The sequence below is a fragment of the Patiria miniata genome, unplaced genomic scaffold (genome assembly GCF_015706575.1).
Source record: "Patiria miniata isolate m_02_andy unplaced genomic scaffold, ASM1570657v1 HiC_scaffold_9, whole genome shotgun sequence".
NCBI classification, from domain to species: Eukaryota; Metazoa; Echinodermata; class Asteroidea; order Valvatida; family Asterinidae; genus Patiria; species Patiria miniata.
Window position 1 is genome coordinate 26299190 of NW_024037076.1, and position 21155 is coordinate 26320344.

The window sequence follows — 21155 nt, forward strand, 5'->3', positions numbered from 1 at the left end:
ATTTTATACCTCCTTATATAAACGCATCCCTTTTGTTATTACCACTTGCCGTTTATGGCACGAATCACGAGCAAAGTCAACACGCGATTTACGGTTTCTCAAAGTTGGTGAAAGCCTTTTCACTGTTGAGGAACTGAATTTATTGACTCAACGCGACTGTCTTGTAAATAGCCGCGAACGCCAATCTTCAACAACAACAATAAGCCCACCACAAGTACAATCACTCAGCAGCTCGCACAAAAGTCTTTGCTTTCTCAGTAAGGTCTTCCACTTCTAGTCAAAGTAAAACCAATCAACTGATGCGAGCGCAGTTGAAACGTGTGACGTCAGTATTTGACTATGATTTCCGAGTTGTGATTACATGTATTTACATGTAAATTGGTTGTTATATATCTTACAGTGGCTCGCGCGCACTCTATCAGAAGCGATTTCGGTTCATCGACTGATGATAACAGCAAAACTGTTTCCGGAAAAAACCCCAACATATTTCCAGGACAAACGCGGGGCTGAAACTTCACACAAGTATGGTACATCGACATCGAAGCTGGCAACTTTTGAACTGTGCATTTTGACTTTATTCATGTGAGCTAGGCCTATACGAAACAAAATTATGCATGTTCGCAGACATCCAGTAACGTGTCAGATGAAATATGAAATGTATCTTTTTTTCTGGAACTTTCTGAAACAAAGCATGATTGAGACCAAAAAAGTTACCAAATTAACTTCGCCAATAAAAAGTCGTGATTTAACAATCAACTCCACCATAATCGTTTCACACTCACATAATTATTTTGAATATTTACGTGTGCAACACTCGTTACATCACATGTACATGCGTTATATTACATGGATGTGATACTTAATACATTTTAAAATATCACAATAGCGTTGTAGGCTATTTGATACAACTTGGCGACCAATGGACCGATCCAGTAAGCTCCGCCCAGTGCGCACGTGGGCAAATTAACACGTGCTCTTCTCCAATGCCACGCTGCATTTTCCTTCCGCGCGCATCATACGCACGTGCACGCATGTCGGACTTTTGTGCACGCACGTCGGACATCAATCACGGCTGTGATTGGTCAGAACACCATGGGGCGGTGCTTACTGGATCGGTCCATTATAAATATATTACTTTTAAAGGATTTGGTCATATAGAGTACATCACATGTATGAATATGTTGGATTATAATGATTAAAACTGTAACCATACACGTCTTTCACCGTTAACTACGCTATGAGCTCCGTGCGCTACCAAGAGAGGGCGCCCTTTTACCTAGCAACGACGTCCCATGGGCGGGAAATTTCGCTGGTTGACGCGCACCGTTCCTTGTGTGTGACGCACGTACACCAGGGGATTTGTTCTATTTACACGCAGTGGTCGCGCTTCGCGGCAAATGAATTGCAGTCAGGCAAGATGGCGTCGGTCGATCACCCCCAACTGTACTTCCTTTGCCGGTGAGGGGGTACTTGTGAACGGAGCGGATAGCTTAAATACAACGACCCCGCCCACTCTATGATACACATCACACATATACAGCGATGCATGAACTCAAGAAACTCTGTGATGTTATATGACTTTCGGTGGATGAATATTACATTAATGTAAACATGATTAAGATGTGAAATTTAAACAAGGTGCACGTATTAAACGCATGTATACGCTACGACAAAAGATACATAGCATAAATTTTAATCATCTTATTATGTGCATGAGGTTTGTGGACAACAAAACTTCGCATAACATATTATACTGTGTCATTTAATGGGTACATAATTAGCACATAAAATATAATATTTTAACTAAGTTGTAAGCTAAAATACATTATTAAAAGCATACCATTGATTGGTAATTCAACATGATCTGAGCTCGAAAGCAAATAAACTGTGTTCGATTCCTACACCTTGCAACCGGCTATACTGGCCATATTTTTTTTAAAGGACGTCAATGTAGATACTCCCCGACGTAGAAAACATTGGGATTTTTTCGATTCTAGATTTTGATTTGAGCATTTCTTGCTTCTTTCACTGCCGCTTCCCCTCGTTTTTCCAAGGACACAGATGATAATTTTACGCATTCATACAAACGCAATAATTAATTTCCGGCATGCAGATGTTGTTATCCTATAGATATTGTGAATCTGAATACACAGCATAATTGCCATACTCAGTATGATTAATGTAGTCATTTAAAGATAACATTATTGTTATTACTCAAACCTCTGTGTACTTTCCATCACAAAAGCCTTTCCAGGCCTGCATGATTAACAGCTATATTATGTACTACGCGTATGGCCATGAGTGTTCTTTTGCGTCATGCGTGCCATCTATATATATACACTCCATTATATAGTTGAGTATGTATGGGGGCCCCGTGCACCCCCCATCTATAACCAACACCAATTTTCTTCTGGTGCATTTTAGGGTCCTAAAAACACATTTTGGATGTTAACAGTAAAACAAATCCGATGCTCTGGACATATCCAAGATGGCGGCCAAATAATATGGCCGCCAAAAATGGTAAAAACTGACAAAAAAGAGACATGTAGCAGCCAAATAATGTGATAAAACCACCCTCCAAAACTCATTTCTGGTATCCCTTTTTTGTGGTTGGCAACATATTTTTCCAAAAAAGTCCTCATAACGCCACCAACACATAGTAAAAAGGCATATGTAGGAATTATTTTGTAGCTTTGTTGAAAATGTTGTATTTTCAAGTATCAAATAATATGTTGGTGATCTGTAATAACTCTTCTTCATTTTTGCAGTGTTGGACCTTCCATAGTTTTGCAGGCCGTAGTTGGCAAAAATGCAGTTTGCCAACCAAGCACAGAAAGGTCTATATATCAGCCTAATAATATTTTTTTGGCTTTTCTGGGGGGGGGGGGGGGGCCCTTGCCAACCCCTCGCTTCGTTCAAGAAGCTGACCATAGAGCGCTCAAATGCCATCAGAATAAGCCTATTTGAGATATGGCAGGTACAATAGGAGGGCGCTTTTTGTTTTGGGTCAAGTCTTTTATATTTAGCCAAACCAAATAGCGCCCTCCTATTGTTGCCTCCATATCTCAAAAAGGCCAATGGCCTTAGTCACTTGAAGTACATGTACATGTTCATGTATTTTCATGCATCATTATAGGGCCTACACAATTTCCGATTCAGCCCATTCTAATTCACAAAATGCTACTGAGTCAGTCAGTCAGTCAGTCAGGTTCAAGGAGGCTTTAAGCGTGACCCTCAGAGATCATCATTAAAGCTTCAATTATTCAGACGGGTTTTATGTGATATATTTTCACTGAATGCTTTTATAAAGCATGTTTTATCTTTCTACTTGTACTCGGTTGCTATTTTTTTTATGACCCAATGATGTTGTACACTTTACTTTATTCCCACGGCACCAGAAACTGGCTGCACTTTGATAGTTCCGGAAGTTGACTGAACGCCAGTCGATCCGGTGCCGCTCGAGGACTCGTCGTTGGCCCGCCATTCGCTCACCTGAACATCCATAGCCAGTTGAATGGCGTACAGCTTGGGCAGGTAGACGCAGAACAGCGTCAGGAAGGAGTTGAGCAGTATGGCCACGCACAGCGTGGCAACCTTCTGCAGAACGGTAGCCGCCGTGATGTAGACGGGCACGGCCGCCATGCCGAAGACCAGAGTGGAGTACACGCTGATGGCGATGAACTTGGACTCGTTGTAGTTGCTGGGTACCTTGCGAGCCTTGAAGGCGTAGTAGCAGCAGACTAGGACTATGAGGAGATTGCAGATCAGAGAAGCCAGGAAGCCGTTGCCGAACTCGCAGAAGGCTTCGATGTAGTCGGCCGGAGGGTAGAAAATCAGCTTAGCTGGCAGTGTGGGACTCGCTAATGTGCCGGCGACAGCAACTACAACCTGAATCAAAGGACAACGTCACATATGAAAATAAAAACACGTTCTTGAGTCACTTGCCTTAACTTGAATGTAGTGCATACCATTTGCAAGTTAGTGGGGCAGATAGGTAAAATATTTGGGAGAATTGTACCCTTGATGATATACAAGCATGGTATATGGTAGACAGTCAGAGTACGTTTTAAGAAAGATATGCACGGCGGCTCAGGACCATCGCAGATTGTCATGTGAAAAAATAAAGGTAAAATAACAACCTACGGCAGCCATTTTGAAAATGGCCGCCATCAACCCCGTCCCGAGTGCTTACTTTATTTCCAACCTCGTTTTCAAAAGTAAGTAGCCGGATAGGAATCTTTCTTCCTGTATCCTGATTCGATACCGCCATTGGAAAGTAGGGCCTAATCGTGTAGTGTCATATCGTGTAGTGTTGTTATTTCCAACGTGCATTTGTAATGTGTAATAATTTCACGTTCATTGAAATTATTACATCCGTACCTTCTTAAAAATAATCATTTCCTTTCCAATTTATTCATATTTATATGAAATGTGATACTGCATATTGTCTGGATAAGATTGTAACATTTTAAATGTGAAAAAAAAATTAAAAAAATTGTAACTCACGCCATGCTCGCGCTTCGACGAATTGATTCTGTTTCTTACCCCAGACACCACATACAAAACAAACGCTGATGTAAAGCACAGGACGGCACCAGACTATTCCTCATTTGCATATGTGTTGAAAAATTTGCACATACAGATGATCTAATACAAGGGTGACAGAGCAGGTAGTGGTTGGCGCGTACTGCTCGACACCCTGGGAACGAGGTTGGGCCGCCATTGCTTGTTATTTTACCAATGTTGTGTCACATGACAAATCTGCGATGACCCTGTAGCTTAATATCTTTCTCATGACATACTCTGACTGTGTGCCAAAAGCCATGCCTGAACCATCAAAGGCATAATTCCTGTACCTATCTGCCGTAGAAAATATTCCAACAATGAAAATGCCAAAATATTATGAAATATCCTACTTGATAGTAAGTCACTGATAGGATTAAGCATATTGTGAAAACACTGCGCCAAGTATAATAATGCTGTCATTTTTGAGAAAAGAAGAATTGCCATCATTTCATGGTTATGACCTAACCATTGCAAGAAAAAAAACGACTTTTAAAATATTAAAAAAAAAAATAATATCCAAAAATTGACCGAAGTTAGTTTAGTTGGGAATCGGTCACATATCCGTGACTGATGAGAACTATTTGCGTCAGTTGAAAAAACCCCCAAAAAACGAGGATGCATTTTTAACAGTTTTCTCAAAAAGTATATCTACTGAGGTGAAATTTCGACAGGTTAGGTTTTAAACTTCTTCAGATTTAGTGCATTTTTGTTCCTTGAATCTGCATGAATCTGCATAAACTGGGTTCCATTTTCTGAAAGAGTGAAGTATAAAAAGGCTATTCTTGTGTTTAAATATCTAAACAAAATTACTCCTTTGTACATGAAGAATCCCTTCACACCATTTACGCAGATTCGTGAAACAAGACAATCAACAAACAAGGCATTGAAAGTTCCTCATGCCAGAAGTTTCGCTGTGAGTGATTCGAATATATGGAATAATTTGCATGAACAACTCAGAACTATAGATTGCTTAGGTACATTTAAATCACACTACGCAAAGCCATAAGTGCGTTGTATTTAGCTCAAAATGCGCTGATCTACGGAGTTATATACTTGGTTGCCATGGTATTGAATTAATTGGAGCCGGCTCGGGAATTTCCCCGTGATTTTTTTTCAAAAAAGATTTTTGTTGTTGTTGGGTCTCGTCAATCCCGTGATCAGTATTTCATGCCTTATAGTTGAATGTTTGAATGTGTACAATGTATATAGCTTTTGTTTAATATATTTCTGAGATACATGTGAAAATATTAATGTTCGTCGTATGTTTCACCAATGTACTTTTCCTCATGAGTTTAACTCAACATTATCATTGTTATATGCAGGGCCCCAATGGAACCAGTGTTTTGCTGTTTGGGCATATCCTCGTTAAATAAATAGATAAATCAATTACATTTTTTTTGCAAAAGGTGTCCATTACCATTAGGTTTTAAGGATAACACCTTTAAAGCTATTTGCAAATGAGCATACCACGTGACGCCCGGCTGCGAATTTTTTTTCTCCCGAACGACATCCGCATATGGGTGTACGCTATGGCGTTTTGGACTTTACTTTTCTAAAAACATGAGAAGAAAATATAAAATTAGAAAAAAAAATTAATACGAACAAGTTATGAAATTCTGACTTCATTTTCCTTAAAACAAATCCTCCGAAGCCTCAGGTTAGAAAAGAAATAAATTCGGGTACAAAACCGTGATTCGAACCCGCAATCTCGCGGTGCAAAATCACGACCCTGTATCGACTGAGCTATCGCTCTGCTTGCCAAAACACTGCGGAAAAAAATGTATTATATACCTGTGTACGCATCATAACAGTATCGTAGAGGGCGCTAAACAACCATGTATGCGGATGTAGTTTGGGAGAAGAAAATTCGCCGCCCGCCTGCCACCTTTGACCCCGTACTTTTTCACAGCTGCATATTCGCTCGTGTACTTAACCATTTGCCGAACGAATTAACAATAAATTCTGTAAAGATTTTAAGGATGATTTTTGAGTGTGGTAATCTACCGTCGTAATATGTTTTGTCGTGGTCAGGTGCAGCTTCTTTTCGAGCAGTTTTGCGTCTGTTAATGCTTGAATAAGCGAACGTTTTAGTGTCGGAAGTTTCGACGCAAGTACGCCACGCACGAGGGATTTGACCAACTCGCCCCGTACAGCTATAGTTCGCCCCTCATCTGATCGCAACATACGCGCATGATGACCCCGTCCATTATACGGATATTTCGCCGTCTGCTATTGCACAGCGCCATGCGGCCATTGCCTACCTGGTGAGTACATTTTGTGGACTTGAAAATACATACGACTGTAAAACCCATATTTCTATAATATTAAGAAGTTAAATTTATCGTTACTAACAAAGTCGAGATATATCCAACAAAAACTCCTCTGGTTTTTAAAGGGCCCATGACATGAATTTGTGCAATTTGCTACTCCTCTTCCATGTATGAAAACACTTCGACGGTGTTTTCACGAAGTGACAAAAACCTCAATCATGCAAAAATGTCATTCCGAGATAATCGCCTTTGAAGTTAATCATTTTTTCAAAACACCTTTTCGACTAGTTTTTTTGTTATGGATTTAGGAAATTCTTGCATTGTCAAGTAACGTATGCTTTGTTCTTTGCTAATTCAAAGTTGTTTATTAGAAGTCTCTCTTAATTAAACTGTAATTCATTATCAAAGATCAATACAAGTTTTGTTCACTTCGTGAAAACAGCAAAACGCAGAGGCCACACTCATTTGTCCCATTAAGTTGTACACACTCTTCGTCAATTCGTGAAAACATAAAACGTTCTAAGAAATTGTTACATTTGCGCGTCTGACGTCACTGCAGCGCGCACGTGTCTGTTCTTTATCGACATCGTTCACGGCGTGCGCGTCCAATCACATCCTAACGTGTCTGTAGAGAAATGCATTATTCCTCTGGCCCTGCTAACGAGGTAAGTTTTTGTCACTTCGTGAAAATAGAAAAACACAGATTTTAGGTATTTTGTCAAATGTTTGTTTACGATAATTACAAAAGTAAACAATATTTCGCTTTGAAACTCGGCCAAATTTTTCCTTTTGTCAAGTGCAATAAATTGGCCGGCAAAACTCAAAATCGATTTTGGAGGTTTTTGTCACTTCGTGAAAACATCGTCGGTTTTTTGTCACTTCGTGAAAACATCGTCGGTTTGACATCCCTTTTTGAGTTAATCTTATTGAAAAGTGTATTTCTGTTAACATTTAAAATGTTGCATGTTTTTCCTGACCAACGAGGGCGCTGTTGCTGTGATGTCATTTCATGTCATTTCAGTCAGTTTAGGGGTTTTCTGTTCAAATTGCAGGCGCGGTTGACCCCCCAGCTGTGTCAAAAATGTTTTTGTTATTCATAGGAATTCATAAAAAAATAATGCTAAAACCCCCTGCTGACTCCCACAAATAATTACACTGGTATTAATATACGCCTGTGCCCCAAATACTTCTGACTGGAAAAACAAACAATTTTAATTGTCAGACGTTTGGCATATGGGCCCCATATTGGCTAAATGTGGGCAATCCCACGTGTATCTGCCCAAATGGCCCCATATGGGCACCTTATGGGCATGCCCATACAATTATGTGTGTGCCCAGAATGATATTTGGCATAATGGGCCCCATCTATGAATGGGTTATGCCTATAAGACACAAACAATCCTGGCCGCTGTCCTGACCTGGACTAGGTAGGCCTCGCTATATTATATGGACTTGGAAAATATATTGTGGTAAAGAACCTGTAAAATATTCGAAAGTACAGGTTGACCCCCCCAAAATAAATAGCAAACCCTGAAAAATTTGCCCTATTCAAAAACGTGATCTGCGAATTTTTATGTTTATGTTACGCTACATCATTATTACCCCTGCTCATTGGGCACATAAAACATTCCAAATACCATCTCAGCTCCCTGGGGAGTATACAGCTCGATGCAGCCTGTTAGGCGCAAGGAAGCTAATTCAATCACAATAACCATCTCTGCCCTCACAGGTACCCATTTACTCCTGGGTGGAGAGAAGCAATGAGTGACAAAGTGCCTTGCCCAAGGGCGCACGCACCATGACCCCGCCAGGACTCGAACCCACAACCTGCAGCTTTACCCGCAGACCATGAATCAGTGCCCTTAACCACGAGGCCACAGTACTCCATGAAAATAGCACATTGGGTTGCTGAGAAAATGCCAATTATGCAACACTGGCTAATTCTAATCGGATTTACATGTACACTGTGCATGTAGCACATTGTGTCCTTATCCTTACAAACAACACGGCACATAATATATCAAGTATCATGTATTTTACACACTTTTAAGTCTATTCACACTTATGCAAGTGGCATTATGAATTGTGACTCTATGAGTTAGCAAGACCTATTTTAAGAGAATAAATAATCCAAGTAGTTTTTGATCAGAAGTGAAGTGGGCTTACAGCAACATGTTTCTCTGTTTAAAGCCCATTGGAAGGGATGAAAACCACGTCTTTTACATATTGGCGTTTTCTCGGCAACCCAATGTGCTGTTTTCATTTTTTTCGGTATTTGAAAGAAAAAACTCTCAGCTTTAATCTGATATCCGAAACATAAAATTTTACAAATCACGTTTTTGTAAAAAAGGCAAATGTTTTTGGGTTGCTTAATTTTTTTGGTCACCCTGTATAAAGAATAAAATGACTTACCATTGCCGCAAAGACGCCCAGTACAATTGTTAGCTGACTACGAGGGCCAATGAAACGAGGGGGCTTGTTGGACTTCTTGCCGGCGTTGAAGATCCTGTAGATCCGGTTGACTTTCAGTAGAGTCGGTGCGTACGTCAGGGTGAAACACAAGGCGACGATGATCTCCGAGGCACGGCACGAGACAGCTGTAGGTGGAACGAGAAGCGGAAATGGAGCAAGGAAGGCTAGAGTGAGCCCCAAGATGTTGATGCTGCTCAGCTCACGGCTGGCGGCTTTGATCAGCACGTGGTGCCGGTAATGGAAGAGTCCCAGCGCTGCAAGAAGGGACAGGACCAGTCCGAGGCCGGAAAGGATCAGGATGGAAACTACTGTGGGCTCGCTCCAACTTGGAGGCGTCGGCACAATCGGACGGCAAACTTGAAAACTAGCATCCGGCCACTCATCCACTGGGCATTGTTCACATAGATTGTTATGAACAATGGCGTTGTTTTGACATTGCTGACAACCGACGCAGCATTTTTTCTCCAACGGCACCTCGATGTGACCCGGTGTGCAGATCTCTCGGCATAGCGAGGCAGGAGGGTCTCGTGACCCTCCGACCCACTGAATAGCCGATAAATTCACGTCAAGTCGTCTGTCCTCTGAGGCCTCCCATTCTCCAATACTAACCTCTTGAAAGACATCGTCTTGGAACTGGTAGTTAAGTATTTTGTACTTTCCGCCGGGATTACCGTTTACATCGAAAACGTACTTCCCGGCAAGTCCTTGGAATCGGAGACCAAGTAAGTAGGGTAGGAAATCCTGTCCTGTTATAGCTTGAATCGTAGAATTACAGTCGGTGGTGTCGTTACATCGATCGCGCAACAAGTCTTGCAGGCCGTACGCGAAAGCATTAACAGCATCCACCAAAAAGTTGTCATTGTTGTTAAGTCTCATCGGACAAAGAGCGATATCAGAGCACTGATTGTCCTTCATCCATATATCCTTGAAACCCTGAAACCACGAGGAGAACATTGCGTCTCTTGTCTCTAAAGAGTTAAAGTACTCTTGGAAACCAGGAATTTGATTGTATTTAAGCTGCACATAAATGCTACCTTGCAATCCCCGCAGATCGACGCCATAGTAAGCCTGCAGTGAACTCGGAAATGCCCAGGCATCGCTGCCAACAAATGTTATATTGTGAAGTATACCGAAGAGTTCCTCGATTGTTCTGACGATGCTGCCTGCAGCTGGGGCATCACTTATAATGACCACAACTCGCGCTTTGGGGAAGGCAGCTAGTCTACTGACGGCGTCGTAGAGCTCCGCCTTGGTTCCCGGAGACCGAACGGGAACGGAAAAAGCGACACATATGCCGTGCAGTTCTGCGAGGTCTAGCAATGCCTGAGCTCCGTGAATTCCGTAGGTATTCAACTGGAAATACAGACCGATGTATTTCCAACCAAATCGTAGAAGAATATCGGCGATAGCCTTTGCTTGGACGCTGTCTGGAGGGACCGTACGGAGGAAATAGGGGAACCGGCGCTTGTTGCTGAGTTCGTTGCTTGTTGCGAATGGAGAGATGACAGGGATGCGATACAGGCTAGCGGCCTGCGCCGTCGGAATTGTAGTGGCACTCGATTGAGTTCCTATGATGCAGAAAAGATTCCCGTACTCTGCCGGACTGATCTTGGTGAACTCGACATCCTCCTGGGGTCTCTCGGATGTGCTTGCCAGGCTGAGCGCCGTCCATATCGACAGGGTCTCCGAGTAGCAGTTGTCGCGAATGTCGTAGCCGATGGTGACATTGGGCAAGAGATCGGTGCGATTGTTGATCTCTTCGATGGCAAACCAAAACAAGGCAGCCAGCTCGTTGCCCCAAAGACCGAGCGAGCCGCTGCACGGAGGCCCGGATGACCATCCGTGCATTGGCAATGATGCCCCAAGGATGACATCCCCAGGGCTAGTCAGGCTAACATGGGCTGCATCTGGTATGCTACCACCTGCCGATGGCCCAGCTGCCACCATCAAAACCAAAATGCAAAGTGTCAAGAAAGCCATTTTATTGTTCCTTTGATGAAATCTAGCTGAAAACAACAACAACAGTTGAATAGGAGGGAATGCTCAATGCGTGAAGTGAAGATGAAAACTAAAAATGCGCGAATACGCAAAAGCAGGGATTCCTGAAGACGGCATCAGCGGACGGTTTTGAGATGCTGATAAAACCCCCCAAAAGATTCGCGGGCAACGTGTTCAGCTCCAGACATTGGCTTACGTTAGTGCTGCAACACCGAACACCGTCATGCCTTATATTGCAAAGGAAGACGGGTACTTCGAAGGAATAACACTTGAGAGGGAAAAACTGTGTTTTCACTGAAAAATACTGAGCGGAAGAACCCGTTGAATGGGATGAATCAATTCATTTTGAAGCAGGACAACCGCCAGTATAAAAGAATGCCCGGACAGTAGTTTTTTCTCTGCATGCAGGGAATCGTTCCGCCGCTAGACGATTTCATTCGATCGTCCGCTGGTCCTTTGTGTCAGTTAATCAGAGAAATGATGCGAGTAAACAACAGCGACAGAAATGGCCAACCTCAAAAGCAATTCCAGAGTAGTTAAAACATCACAAGAATGCCAGGAGATTGATTCCTTGCTCAATGCCAGCATGGACCAAGATGTTTACGGTAGAGTTATCCAGGGAACGTAATAGTTGTGACACACAACTTCATACAGTGATATACGAACTATCGCTTGTTTCTCTGTCTGTGCCTTTTACTTCGTCCGTGGTCACGTGAAACGCTTACGCAGTGTCACCGATATACGGGAGTAAATTCCACATAGGTGGAAAAATATAATACATTATGTACCTGCATGTGACACACACGCGCCATACACATCGATGATATCGTGTGTCGCCATAGACATGCCATATTATGAAATCCCTTTAACTTTATAAGGAGCATATTCAATACCAGGGTTTTGATGCTGGAGGTAGGTCACAAAGGATCTGTACATCGGCCGTGACATTTTGCCTAAATAATTAGAAAGAAAATGCCGCCATACTTAAAAGCTTAAATCCTGTTTCCGAAGAAAATGATCTAGCTGGATTCGAATTTGCGAAGCATATCTCGCTGGATATTGTGGTTTTCAACGATTTTTAAGATGGTTTATCCTGATATGTATAAACCATAACCTCCCCAGAACGAATTTTCGAAGATTTTTTTTTTATCTTCTATAGCGCCACTTATAAGAGATTCCAAAACTTCATATTACACTGCCTTCCTCCATGGTCTGCCGCGGGTGTGTAAAGAACATATATACAACATTTGTTTTGTTGTAAATTTCAGAAAAGGATGGATTTTGGGGCTTTAGTATTTTAAAGCAAATATTGTTACACTGACCTGTTTTGTGTTCACAGATGCTGGAATAAATGCTGTTATTGTAGTCTGGTTCTCTGGCCCTACTAATTCAGATAAAACGGAGCAATTTACAGACATCGGAGAATATTGTATGGTCAGGAAAACAGTCTAGCTGGCTTGCATACCCGTTCACGGATGTGTAACCGATTGCAAACAAAATATGGACTAACTAGATTTGGTAAATTCGCGGCAATATTTGAAGAAAAAAATACCGTTTTTTCTTTCGATGGTCGCGGCTGACCATCATTGGAAATTGATACAAAAATACCACTTTTCTGAAAATGACAACACATGCACACCAGGTGCCATGATTCAGGATGCTGCGAAAACAAAATGATGTATGTTCTTAGACATACAGTAGTGTAGCCTAAGATGAAATATCAATATGAATCATTTTCGGGAACTCTGTGAAACAAAGCATGACGTTAAGATCGAGACCCAACAGTTTTCCAATTAAACTCGCCAATTAAAAGTCGTGATCCAACCATCAGGTCCACCATAATACAGGGTGAGTCAAAAAGAAGCGGAACCCAGACCCCCAAAATTATATTTCATATTTAAAAAAATACGTAGCACCAAACATAATGACTGGAAAGCCATTTTCATAAGCTACTGTTAGATGAAAAAAATAACGAAATTGCTCAATCAGTTCAAAGAATATCACCATATAAACACAATGACCCTAAAATCTCTTTCAGCCAAAAGTGCGATTTCAAGAAGCGTCGTCACATTTGTCTTCAAACATCACCGGCGATAAACCCTCAGTTTAAAAGTTACAAATATTCAACGAAGTCCCTTTGAAGGCCCGTGTTTAAAAAAAAAACCTAACCGGGGTTGTTAATAAAGATATTGTGTATTACAGTTGTTGACAAAGTTGTTGAAACAAGTATTCTGTGTCATTTTCTTTGTTGTTCCAAACAGTCAGAATACACAATTAATTGTTTTTTTTGACAGAACAGGTTTCAGGGTCATTGCGTTTAAAATGATGATATTCTTTGAACGGATTGAGCAATTTCAGTAACTTTTTCATCTAAAAGTAGCTTTTGAAATTGGATTTCCAGTCATTAATTTTGGTGCTACATATTTTTAAAATATGAAATATATTTTTTGGGAGGGTTTGGGTTCCGCTTTTTTTGACTCACTCTGTATAATTGTTTCACACTAACGTAGTTATTTTGAATATAAGTGTGCAACACACGATGTATCACAGAACCTTACGAATCGAGACCCACCTCAGTTAAAAATCGTGATCTTACTATCAAGTCCACCATTATATAATCGTGTCACACTAGCATAATTGTTTCGAATGTTTTAAGTGTGCAACACACGGATATGTAACTAATTCTACATTACCATTGCCTTGAGTACCTAACTGTTGGTAGATACGTGCGCTATATAAGACTCCGTTATTGCATGGTTGTACAATTGTTAGCTTAATACACTTTAAATATCACAGTAGCGTTGTATGCTATACGATACAACTTGGCGACCAATTATAAATATATTACTTTTAGAGGATTTGGTCGTTTTTAGTACATCACAACGTATGAATCAGTTGGATTATAATGTGTCTCACATCGGAAAGTGTACAGTGATCGATGAGCCTCAGATTAATGTTCTCAAGAAACTCAGTGATGTTTATGTCTGTCGGTGAAAGAACATTAAATCCATGTTGGCATTAGTAACATGTGAAACAAGGTGCACGTAACGCATGTATATACGCTACGACAAAATATTCAAAAGAGACATAGCATAATTATTGAACGTTGAATTATCTTATGTGCATGAGGTTTGTGGACAACATAATGCATTATACTGTTTCATTTCATTGGTACATAATTAGCACATAAAATATAATATTGTAACATCTAAGCTAAAATGCATTAAAGCATTGAATGGTAAATCAACATCTGAGCTCGAAGGCAACTTTGTTCGCGTTCGATGCCTACGCACTGCCACCGGCTATACTGGCAAAATATTTTTTTGTTAACAAGGGCATCAGCTGTAGATGCTACTTCCCACGCAGAAAACATTTTTTTTTTTCTTTTGATTCTGAGTATTTCTTGCTCCCTTTACTACCTGCCGCTTTCCCCCTCGTTTATCCAAGGGGACAGATGATAATTTTACGCATTTATATACAAACGCAATAATTAATTGCCTGCAAGCAGATGGTGTTATCCTGGATAGTGTGAATCTGAATACATAAGCTGTCTTAATCGTGTCGGTGCGTGTGGTCCTAGATACAAAGGCATATATATTAGGGCGTATGAATAAAAGCAGTATTTGAAGAATTCACAACCCTCCGTTTTAAAATAAAACCGAATAAACGGGACACAGGATAATTTGCTTTTTGGGCATTTCTTTTCCGTTTTAACCAATAAACATGATCAAAGGGTGCATGGACTTGTTGAAGTTTCAACTAAGCTCAGAGGATACTTAACTGTGCATTTTGAGAAAACATAGAAAACGTATGCACAATGGTGTTGGATCTGTACGGATTCTATTGTAATTACGCACTTAAAAAAACTGTGTTCGCGGGCACATTTTCTTAAACCACCTTCTATGATTGTTAACTTCGGAATGATACCATTTCAGGCGGAATAATTTAACGGGGTTTTTGGCACCAGTTCTATGGTCACTTTGAGCAAAGAGTTTTTCGTTAAACCGGTAGGTACGTATATACATGTAGGTAATGGCAAATGTTCCTATGCGTGCTTTTAAAAGAACCCACTTCATGCTTTCACCGGTCGTAAACCCTATTGGTGGCTTGGTTTCGTATGGCCTACAAATTACAAGCATTTGCTGATCATTTCATTGTATAGCTTAGAGCTAAATTGAGTGTGAATATGGAAAGACACGACTTAATTCTCTACCCGAATGACCTATCGAGACCATGAGCGCTGTTTGTGTTCATGTACACGTTGTCACGTAGATATAGGTATATACACCTGTGTGCATCACACGAGACAATTTCCACAGGCAATCTGGAGGCAACCAAATAAACAAAAAGACAGAAGGAATCCTAACAAAGAAGAAAAAACATTTTCCTAACAGTTTATGGAAATTCCTTAGAACATTTCAACAAATTGTCTTTTGTCTCCTTCTTGGAGATTACATGAAATTTCTGTAAATTGCCTGCCACTGTGCCACACGAAGTTAAAACCACACAGAAACGCGCTTAATTGCCACAACTGTTTTTGCAGTTTTACTTAATAAAATAGGAGTCAATCCAGCATTGGAAAAGAAATAAACACAAGACAAGACATGCCTATAAGGCTGCCCCTAGACCGCACAAAATGCCATCAATCGGATTCAGAATAGTCAATTGATATCTTTTGATGCATTATGTAGCCTACTTCACGAAATGCTACGGGGAGTCAGTCAGTCAGTCAGTCAGTCAGTCAGGTTCAAGGAGGCTTTAAGTGTGACCCTCGGAGACCATCAAACTATTAAAGCTTCAATTATTCAGACGGGTTTTATGTGATATATTTTCACTGAATGCTTTTATAAAGCATGTTTTATCTTTCTACTTGTACTCGGTTGCTAATTTTTTTATGACCCAATGATGTTGTACACTTTACTTTATTCCCACGGCACCAGAAACTGGCTGTACTTTGATAGTTCCGACAGTTGACTGAACTCCAGTCGATCCGGTGCCGCTAGAGGACTTGTCGTTGGCCCGCCATTCGCTCACCTGAACATCCCTAGCCAGTTGAATGGCGTACAGCTTGGGCAGGTAGACGCAGAACAGCGTCAGGAAGGAGTTGAGCAGTATGGCAACGCACAGCGTGGCAACCTTCTGCAGAACGGTAGCCGCCGTGATGTAGACGGGCACGGCCGCCATGCCGAAGACCAGAGTGGAGTACACGCTGATGGCGATGAACTTGGACTCGTTGTAGTTGCTGGGTACCTTGCGAGCCTTGAAGGCGTAGTAGCAGCAGACTAGGACTATGAGGAGATTGCAGATCAGAGAAGCCAGGAAGCCGTTGCCGAACTTGCAGAAGGCTTCGATGTAGTCGGCCGGAGGGTAGAAAATCAGCTTAGCTGGCAGTGTGGGACTTGCTAATGTGCCGGCGACAGCAACCACAACCTAGAATCAAAGGACAACGTCACATATGAAAAAAAACCCACAGTCTTAAGTCAATTTCCACATTTTGAATGTAATGCATACCATTTGCAAACTGGAGGGCAGATTGGTAAAATGCTTACCCTTGGAGAATTGTACCCTTGACGATACAAGTATTGACACACAGTGAAAATGTATGTCCTAAGAGCGATATTCGGCTAAAGGGTCATCGCAGATTTGTCATGTGAACAATAAAAGTAAATTAAATAACAAGCGGTGGCAGCCATTTTGAAAATGGACACCATTGCTTGCTTTTTTTGTACCTCTCTATAGCCGAATATCTTTCTTAAAGCATACTTTGACTGTGTGCCAAACGCCACATGCATGTATCATCTAAGGCACAATTCCTGTACCTATCTGCCGTAGAAAATATTCCGAAAATGAAAATGCCAACATATTTTGAAATATCCCACTTGATTGTAAGTAAAGAAAAGGATTAAAGGTGCACGGGGTCCTGAAATCCTCGAAAATGTCACGTTTTGGATTGTTAACATATCCGTTTTCAAACATCTGGTTGAAAGGAAACCAACCTAATGTCTTACCGCTCCCGAGAAAAGACGGAAAATACCGGTTGTTACATCGGACACGACGGAGTACGATTACGTTTTTCCTGTCGTTTTCAGCATGTTCAGTCAACAGTATGTATGTTGTGTATGTCTATTATAACGTACGTATACAGCACCAATGCGCAAATGTGGTTTCTTACACGTCCGCAAAAGGCAAATACATTACGGATGAAATCACAACTATAGCACCCAAACAGATCGACTTTTTGGGGTCGCAAAAGTGGACCCCGAAAGTCGTTCTCGCGCGCACGCATAATTAACACACGCAGGAATAACACCAAAACGCCCAATTTTTTAAGGATAGTTGTGTGGATGTTTATAACCTACTTTTAAATGTTTTTTTTTCGGATTAACATCATTTCGTTCAAAGCGCGTTTTGTAGCCTTTTGCGGACGTGTAAGAAACCTCATTTATGCATTGGTGCTGTGTGTAATATTTATGTGACACACACAACGTGTATCGTACATTGAATGGAAACGACAAGAAAAACGTATGCCTACTCCGTTGTGTCCGATGTAGGCCCTAAACAACCGGTTCTTTTTTTGGTCTTTTCTCGGAAACGGTCATTAAGCTAAGACATTAAGTTTGGTTTCCTTTCAACCAGATGTTTGAAATCGGACAATTAAACAATCCAAAGCATGACATTTACGGGGATTTCAGGACGCAGTGCCCCTTTCTGTATCTGTATGGGTACGTTGCAGAAATCTATTCAGGCATTAACGCAACTGAGAGAAAGGGTGCACGCTGGGATGTTACACTGAGTGAGGTCCGTGGCTGGACCCTTTAATAGACAAACTGAATTTAAATCAAACAATTTCGCACAAATCGGCCAAAGGATAATTAGTAGGCCTATGCGATTGAGGCTAAAATGTTACAAAAGGTTTATTACTCAAACAAAAACCCAGAGAGGAGTCATAGCCAAAGGGTTAGCAGTCTATATTAAACAAAAGCCAAGAACACGTGTATTGCGTGTTCATCACTTATTTGAGTTTCAGTTATTGAGACACCAACAATCCTGGCTGCTGGTCGGACCTAACCAAGTTCCAGCGGCTATATCTATGGTTTATGGGCCTGGGAATGTATTGTGGTAAAGAAACCGTAAATGATTGTTCGAAAGCATAGAACAAAACAACTTACCATTGCTGCAAAGACGCCCAGTACAATTGTGAGCTGACTACGAGGGCCCATGAAACGAGGGGGCTTGTTGGACTTCTTGCCGGCGTCAAAGATCCTGTAGATCCGGTTGACCTTCAGCAGAGTCGGTGCGTACGTCAGGGTGAAACACAAGGCGACGATGATCTCCGAGGCACGGCAAGAGACAGCTGTAGGTGGTACGAGAAGCGGGAATGGAGCAAGGAAGGCTAGAGTGAGGCCCAAGATGTTGATGCTGCTCAGCTCACGGCTGGCGGCTTTGATTAGCACGTGGTGCCGGTAGTGGAAGAGTCCCAGCGCTGCAAGAAGGGACAGGACCAGTCCGAGGCCTGAAAGGATCAGGATGGAAACCACTGTGGGCTCGCTCCAACTTGGAGGCGTCGGCACAATCGGACGGCAAACTTGAAAACTAGCATCTGGCCACTCATCCACTGGGCATTGTTCGCATAGGTTGTTTTGAACAATGGCGTTGTTTGGACATTGTTGACAACCGAAGCAGCATTTTTCCTCCAACGGTACCTCGATGTGACCCGATGTGCAGATCTCTCGGCATAGCGAGGCAGGAGGGTCTCGTGACCCTCCGACCCACTGAATAGCCGATAAATTCACGTCAAGTCGTCTGTCCTCTGATGCCTCCCATTCTCCAAGTCTAACCACTTGAAAGACATCGTCTTGGAACTGGTAGTTAAGTATTTTGTACTTTCCGCCGGGATTACCGTTTACATCGAAAACGTACTTCCCGGCAAGTCCTTGGAATCGGAGACCCAGTAAGTAGGGTAGAAAATCCTGTCCTCTTATAGCCTGAATCGTGGAATTACAGTCGGTGGTGTCGTTACATCGATCGCGCAACAAGTCTTGCAGGCCGTACGCGAATGCATAAACAGCATCCACCAAAAAGTTGTCATTGGCTGCAATTCTTATCGGACAAAGAGCGATATCGGAGCACTGATTGTCCTTCATCCATTTATCCTTGAAACCCTGAAACCACGAGGAGAATGTTACGTCTCTTGTCTCTATATAGCGGAAGTATTCTTCGAAACCAGGAATTTGATTGTATTTAAGCTGCACATAAATGCTACCTTGCAGTCCCCGCAGATCGACGCCATGGTTAGCATGCATTGTACTCGGAAATGCCCAGGCATCGCTGCCAACAAATGTTATATTGTGAGGTATACCGAAGAGTTCCTCGATTGTTCTGACGATGCTGCCTGCAGCTGTGACCTCACTTATAATGACCACAACTCGCGCTTTGGGGAAGGCAGCTAGTCTACTGACGGCGTCGTAGAGCTCCGCCTTGGTTCCCGGAGACCGAACGGGAACGGAAAAAGCGACACATATGCCGTGCAGCTCTGCGAGGTCTAGCAAGGCCTGAGCTCCGTGAATTCCGTAGGTATTCAACTGGAAATACAGACCGACGTACTTCCATCCAAATTGTAGAAGAATATCGGCGATGGCTTTTGCCTGCAGGCTGTCCGGAGGGACCGTGCGGAGAAAATAGGGGAACCGGCGCTTGTCGCTGAGTTCGTTGCTTGTTGCGAATGGAGAGATGACAGGGATGCGATACAGGCTGGCGGCCTGCGCCGTCGGAATTGTAGTGGCACTCGATTGAGTTCCTATGATGCAGAAAAGATTCCCGTACTCCGCCGGACTGATCTTGGTGAACTCGACATCCTCCTGGGGTCTCTCGGATGTGCTTGCCAGGCTGAGCGCCGTCCACACCGACAGGGTCTCCGAGTAGCAGTTGTCGCGAATGTCGTAGCCGATGGTGACATTGGGCAAGAGATCGGTGCGATTGTTGATCTCTTCGATGGCGAACCTAAGCAAGGCAGCCACCTCGTTGCCCCAACGACCGAGCGAGCCGCTGCACGGAGGCCCGGATCCGGAGAACCATCCGTGCATTGGCAATGATGCCCCAAGGATGACATCCCCAGGGCTAGTAAGGCTAACATGGGCAGCATCTGGTATGCTACCACCTGCTGATGGCCCTGCCGCCATCAAAAACAAAATACAAAGCGTCAAGAAAGCCATTTTATTGTTCCATTGATGAAATCTAGCTGGAAAAAAATAATTGAATGTGAGGGAATGTTCAATGCGTGAAGTGAAGATGAAAACTAAAAATGTGCGAATACGAAAACAGCAGGAATTCCTAAAGACGGCATCAGCGGACGGTTTTGAGCTAGCTGCTGATAAAACCCCCAAAAGATTCGCGTGCAACGTGTTCAGCTCCGGACTTTGACTAACGTTAGTGCTGCAACACCGAACACCGTCGTGTCTTATATTGCAAAGGAAGACGGGTACTTCGAAGTAATAACACTTTAGAGGGAAAACTGTGTTTTCACTAAAAAAATACTACCGGAATAATCCGTTGAATGGGATGAATCAATTCGTTTAGAGGCAGGACAACCGCCAGTATAAAAGAATGCCCGCGCCATGGTTCTTTTGTATGCGGGGAATTGTTCCGCCGCTAGACGATTTCATTCGACCGTCTGCTGGGACGTTGTGTCAATTAAATGGGTTGGAGATAATTGGACAAGAAAAATGATGCGAGTAAACAACAGCGACAGAATGGCCAACCTTCAAAGCAACGTTAGATTAGTTGAACCAAGATAATAAGAATGCCAGGAGATTGATTCCTTGCTCAAGGCCAGCGTGGATGTGCGGTAGA

General features: G+C 42.3%; 2 protein-coding genes across 2 annotated transcripts; both read right to left on the reverse strand.

The window, feature by feature from the left end:
* Positions 1 to 2874: 2874 nt before the first annotated feature.
* LOC119721099 (metabotropic glutamate receptor-like) lies at positions 2875 to 11259 on the reverse strand. The gene is made up of 2 exons (XM_038190993.1): positions 9249 to 11259; positions 2875 to 3888 (listed from the first exon to the last, which is right to left on the reverse strand). The coding sequence occupies exons 1-2, from the start codon at positions 11253 to 11255 to the stop codon at positions 3376 to 3378; spliced, it is 2520 nt and encodes an 839-aa protein (XP_038046921.1). The 5' UTR covers positions 11256 to 11259; the 3' UTR covers positions 2875 to 3375.
* Positions 11260 to 15680: 4421 nt separating this feature from the next.
* On the reverse strand, positions 15681 to 20832 carry LOC119721108 (metabotropic glutamate receptor 1-like). The gene is made up of 2 exons (XM_038191004.1): positions 18476 to 20832; positions 15681 to 16736 (listed from the first exon to the last, which is right to left on the reverse strand). The coding sequence occupies exons 1-2, from the start codon at positions 20516 to 20518 to the stop codon at positions 16224 to 16226; spliced, it is 2556 nt and encodes an 851-aa protein (XP_038046932.1). The 5' UTR covers positions 20519 to 20832; the 3' UTR covers positions 15681 to 16223.
* Positions 20833 to 21155: the final 323 nt, after the last annotated feature.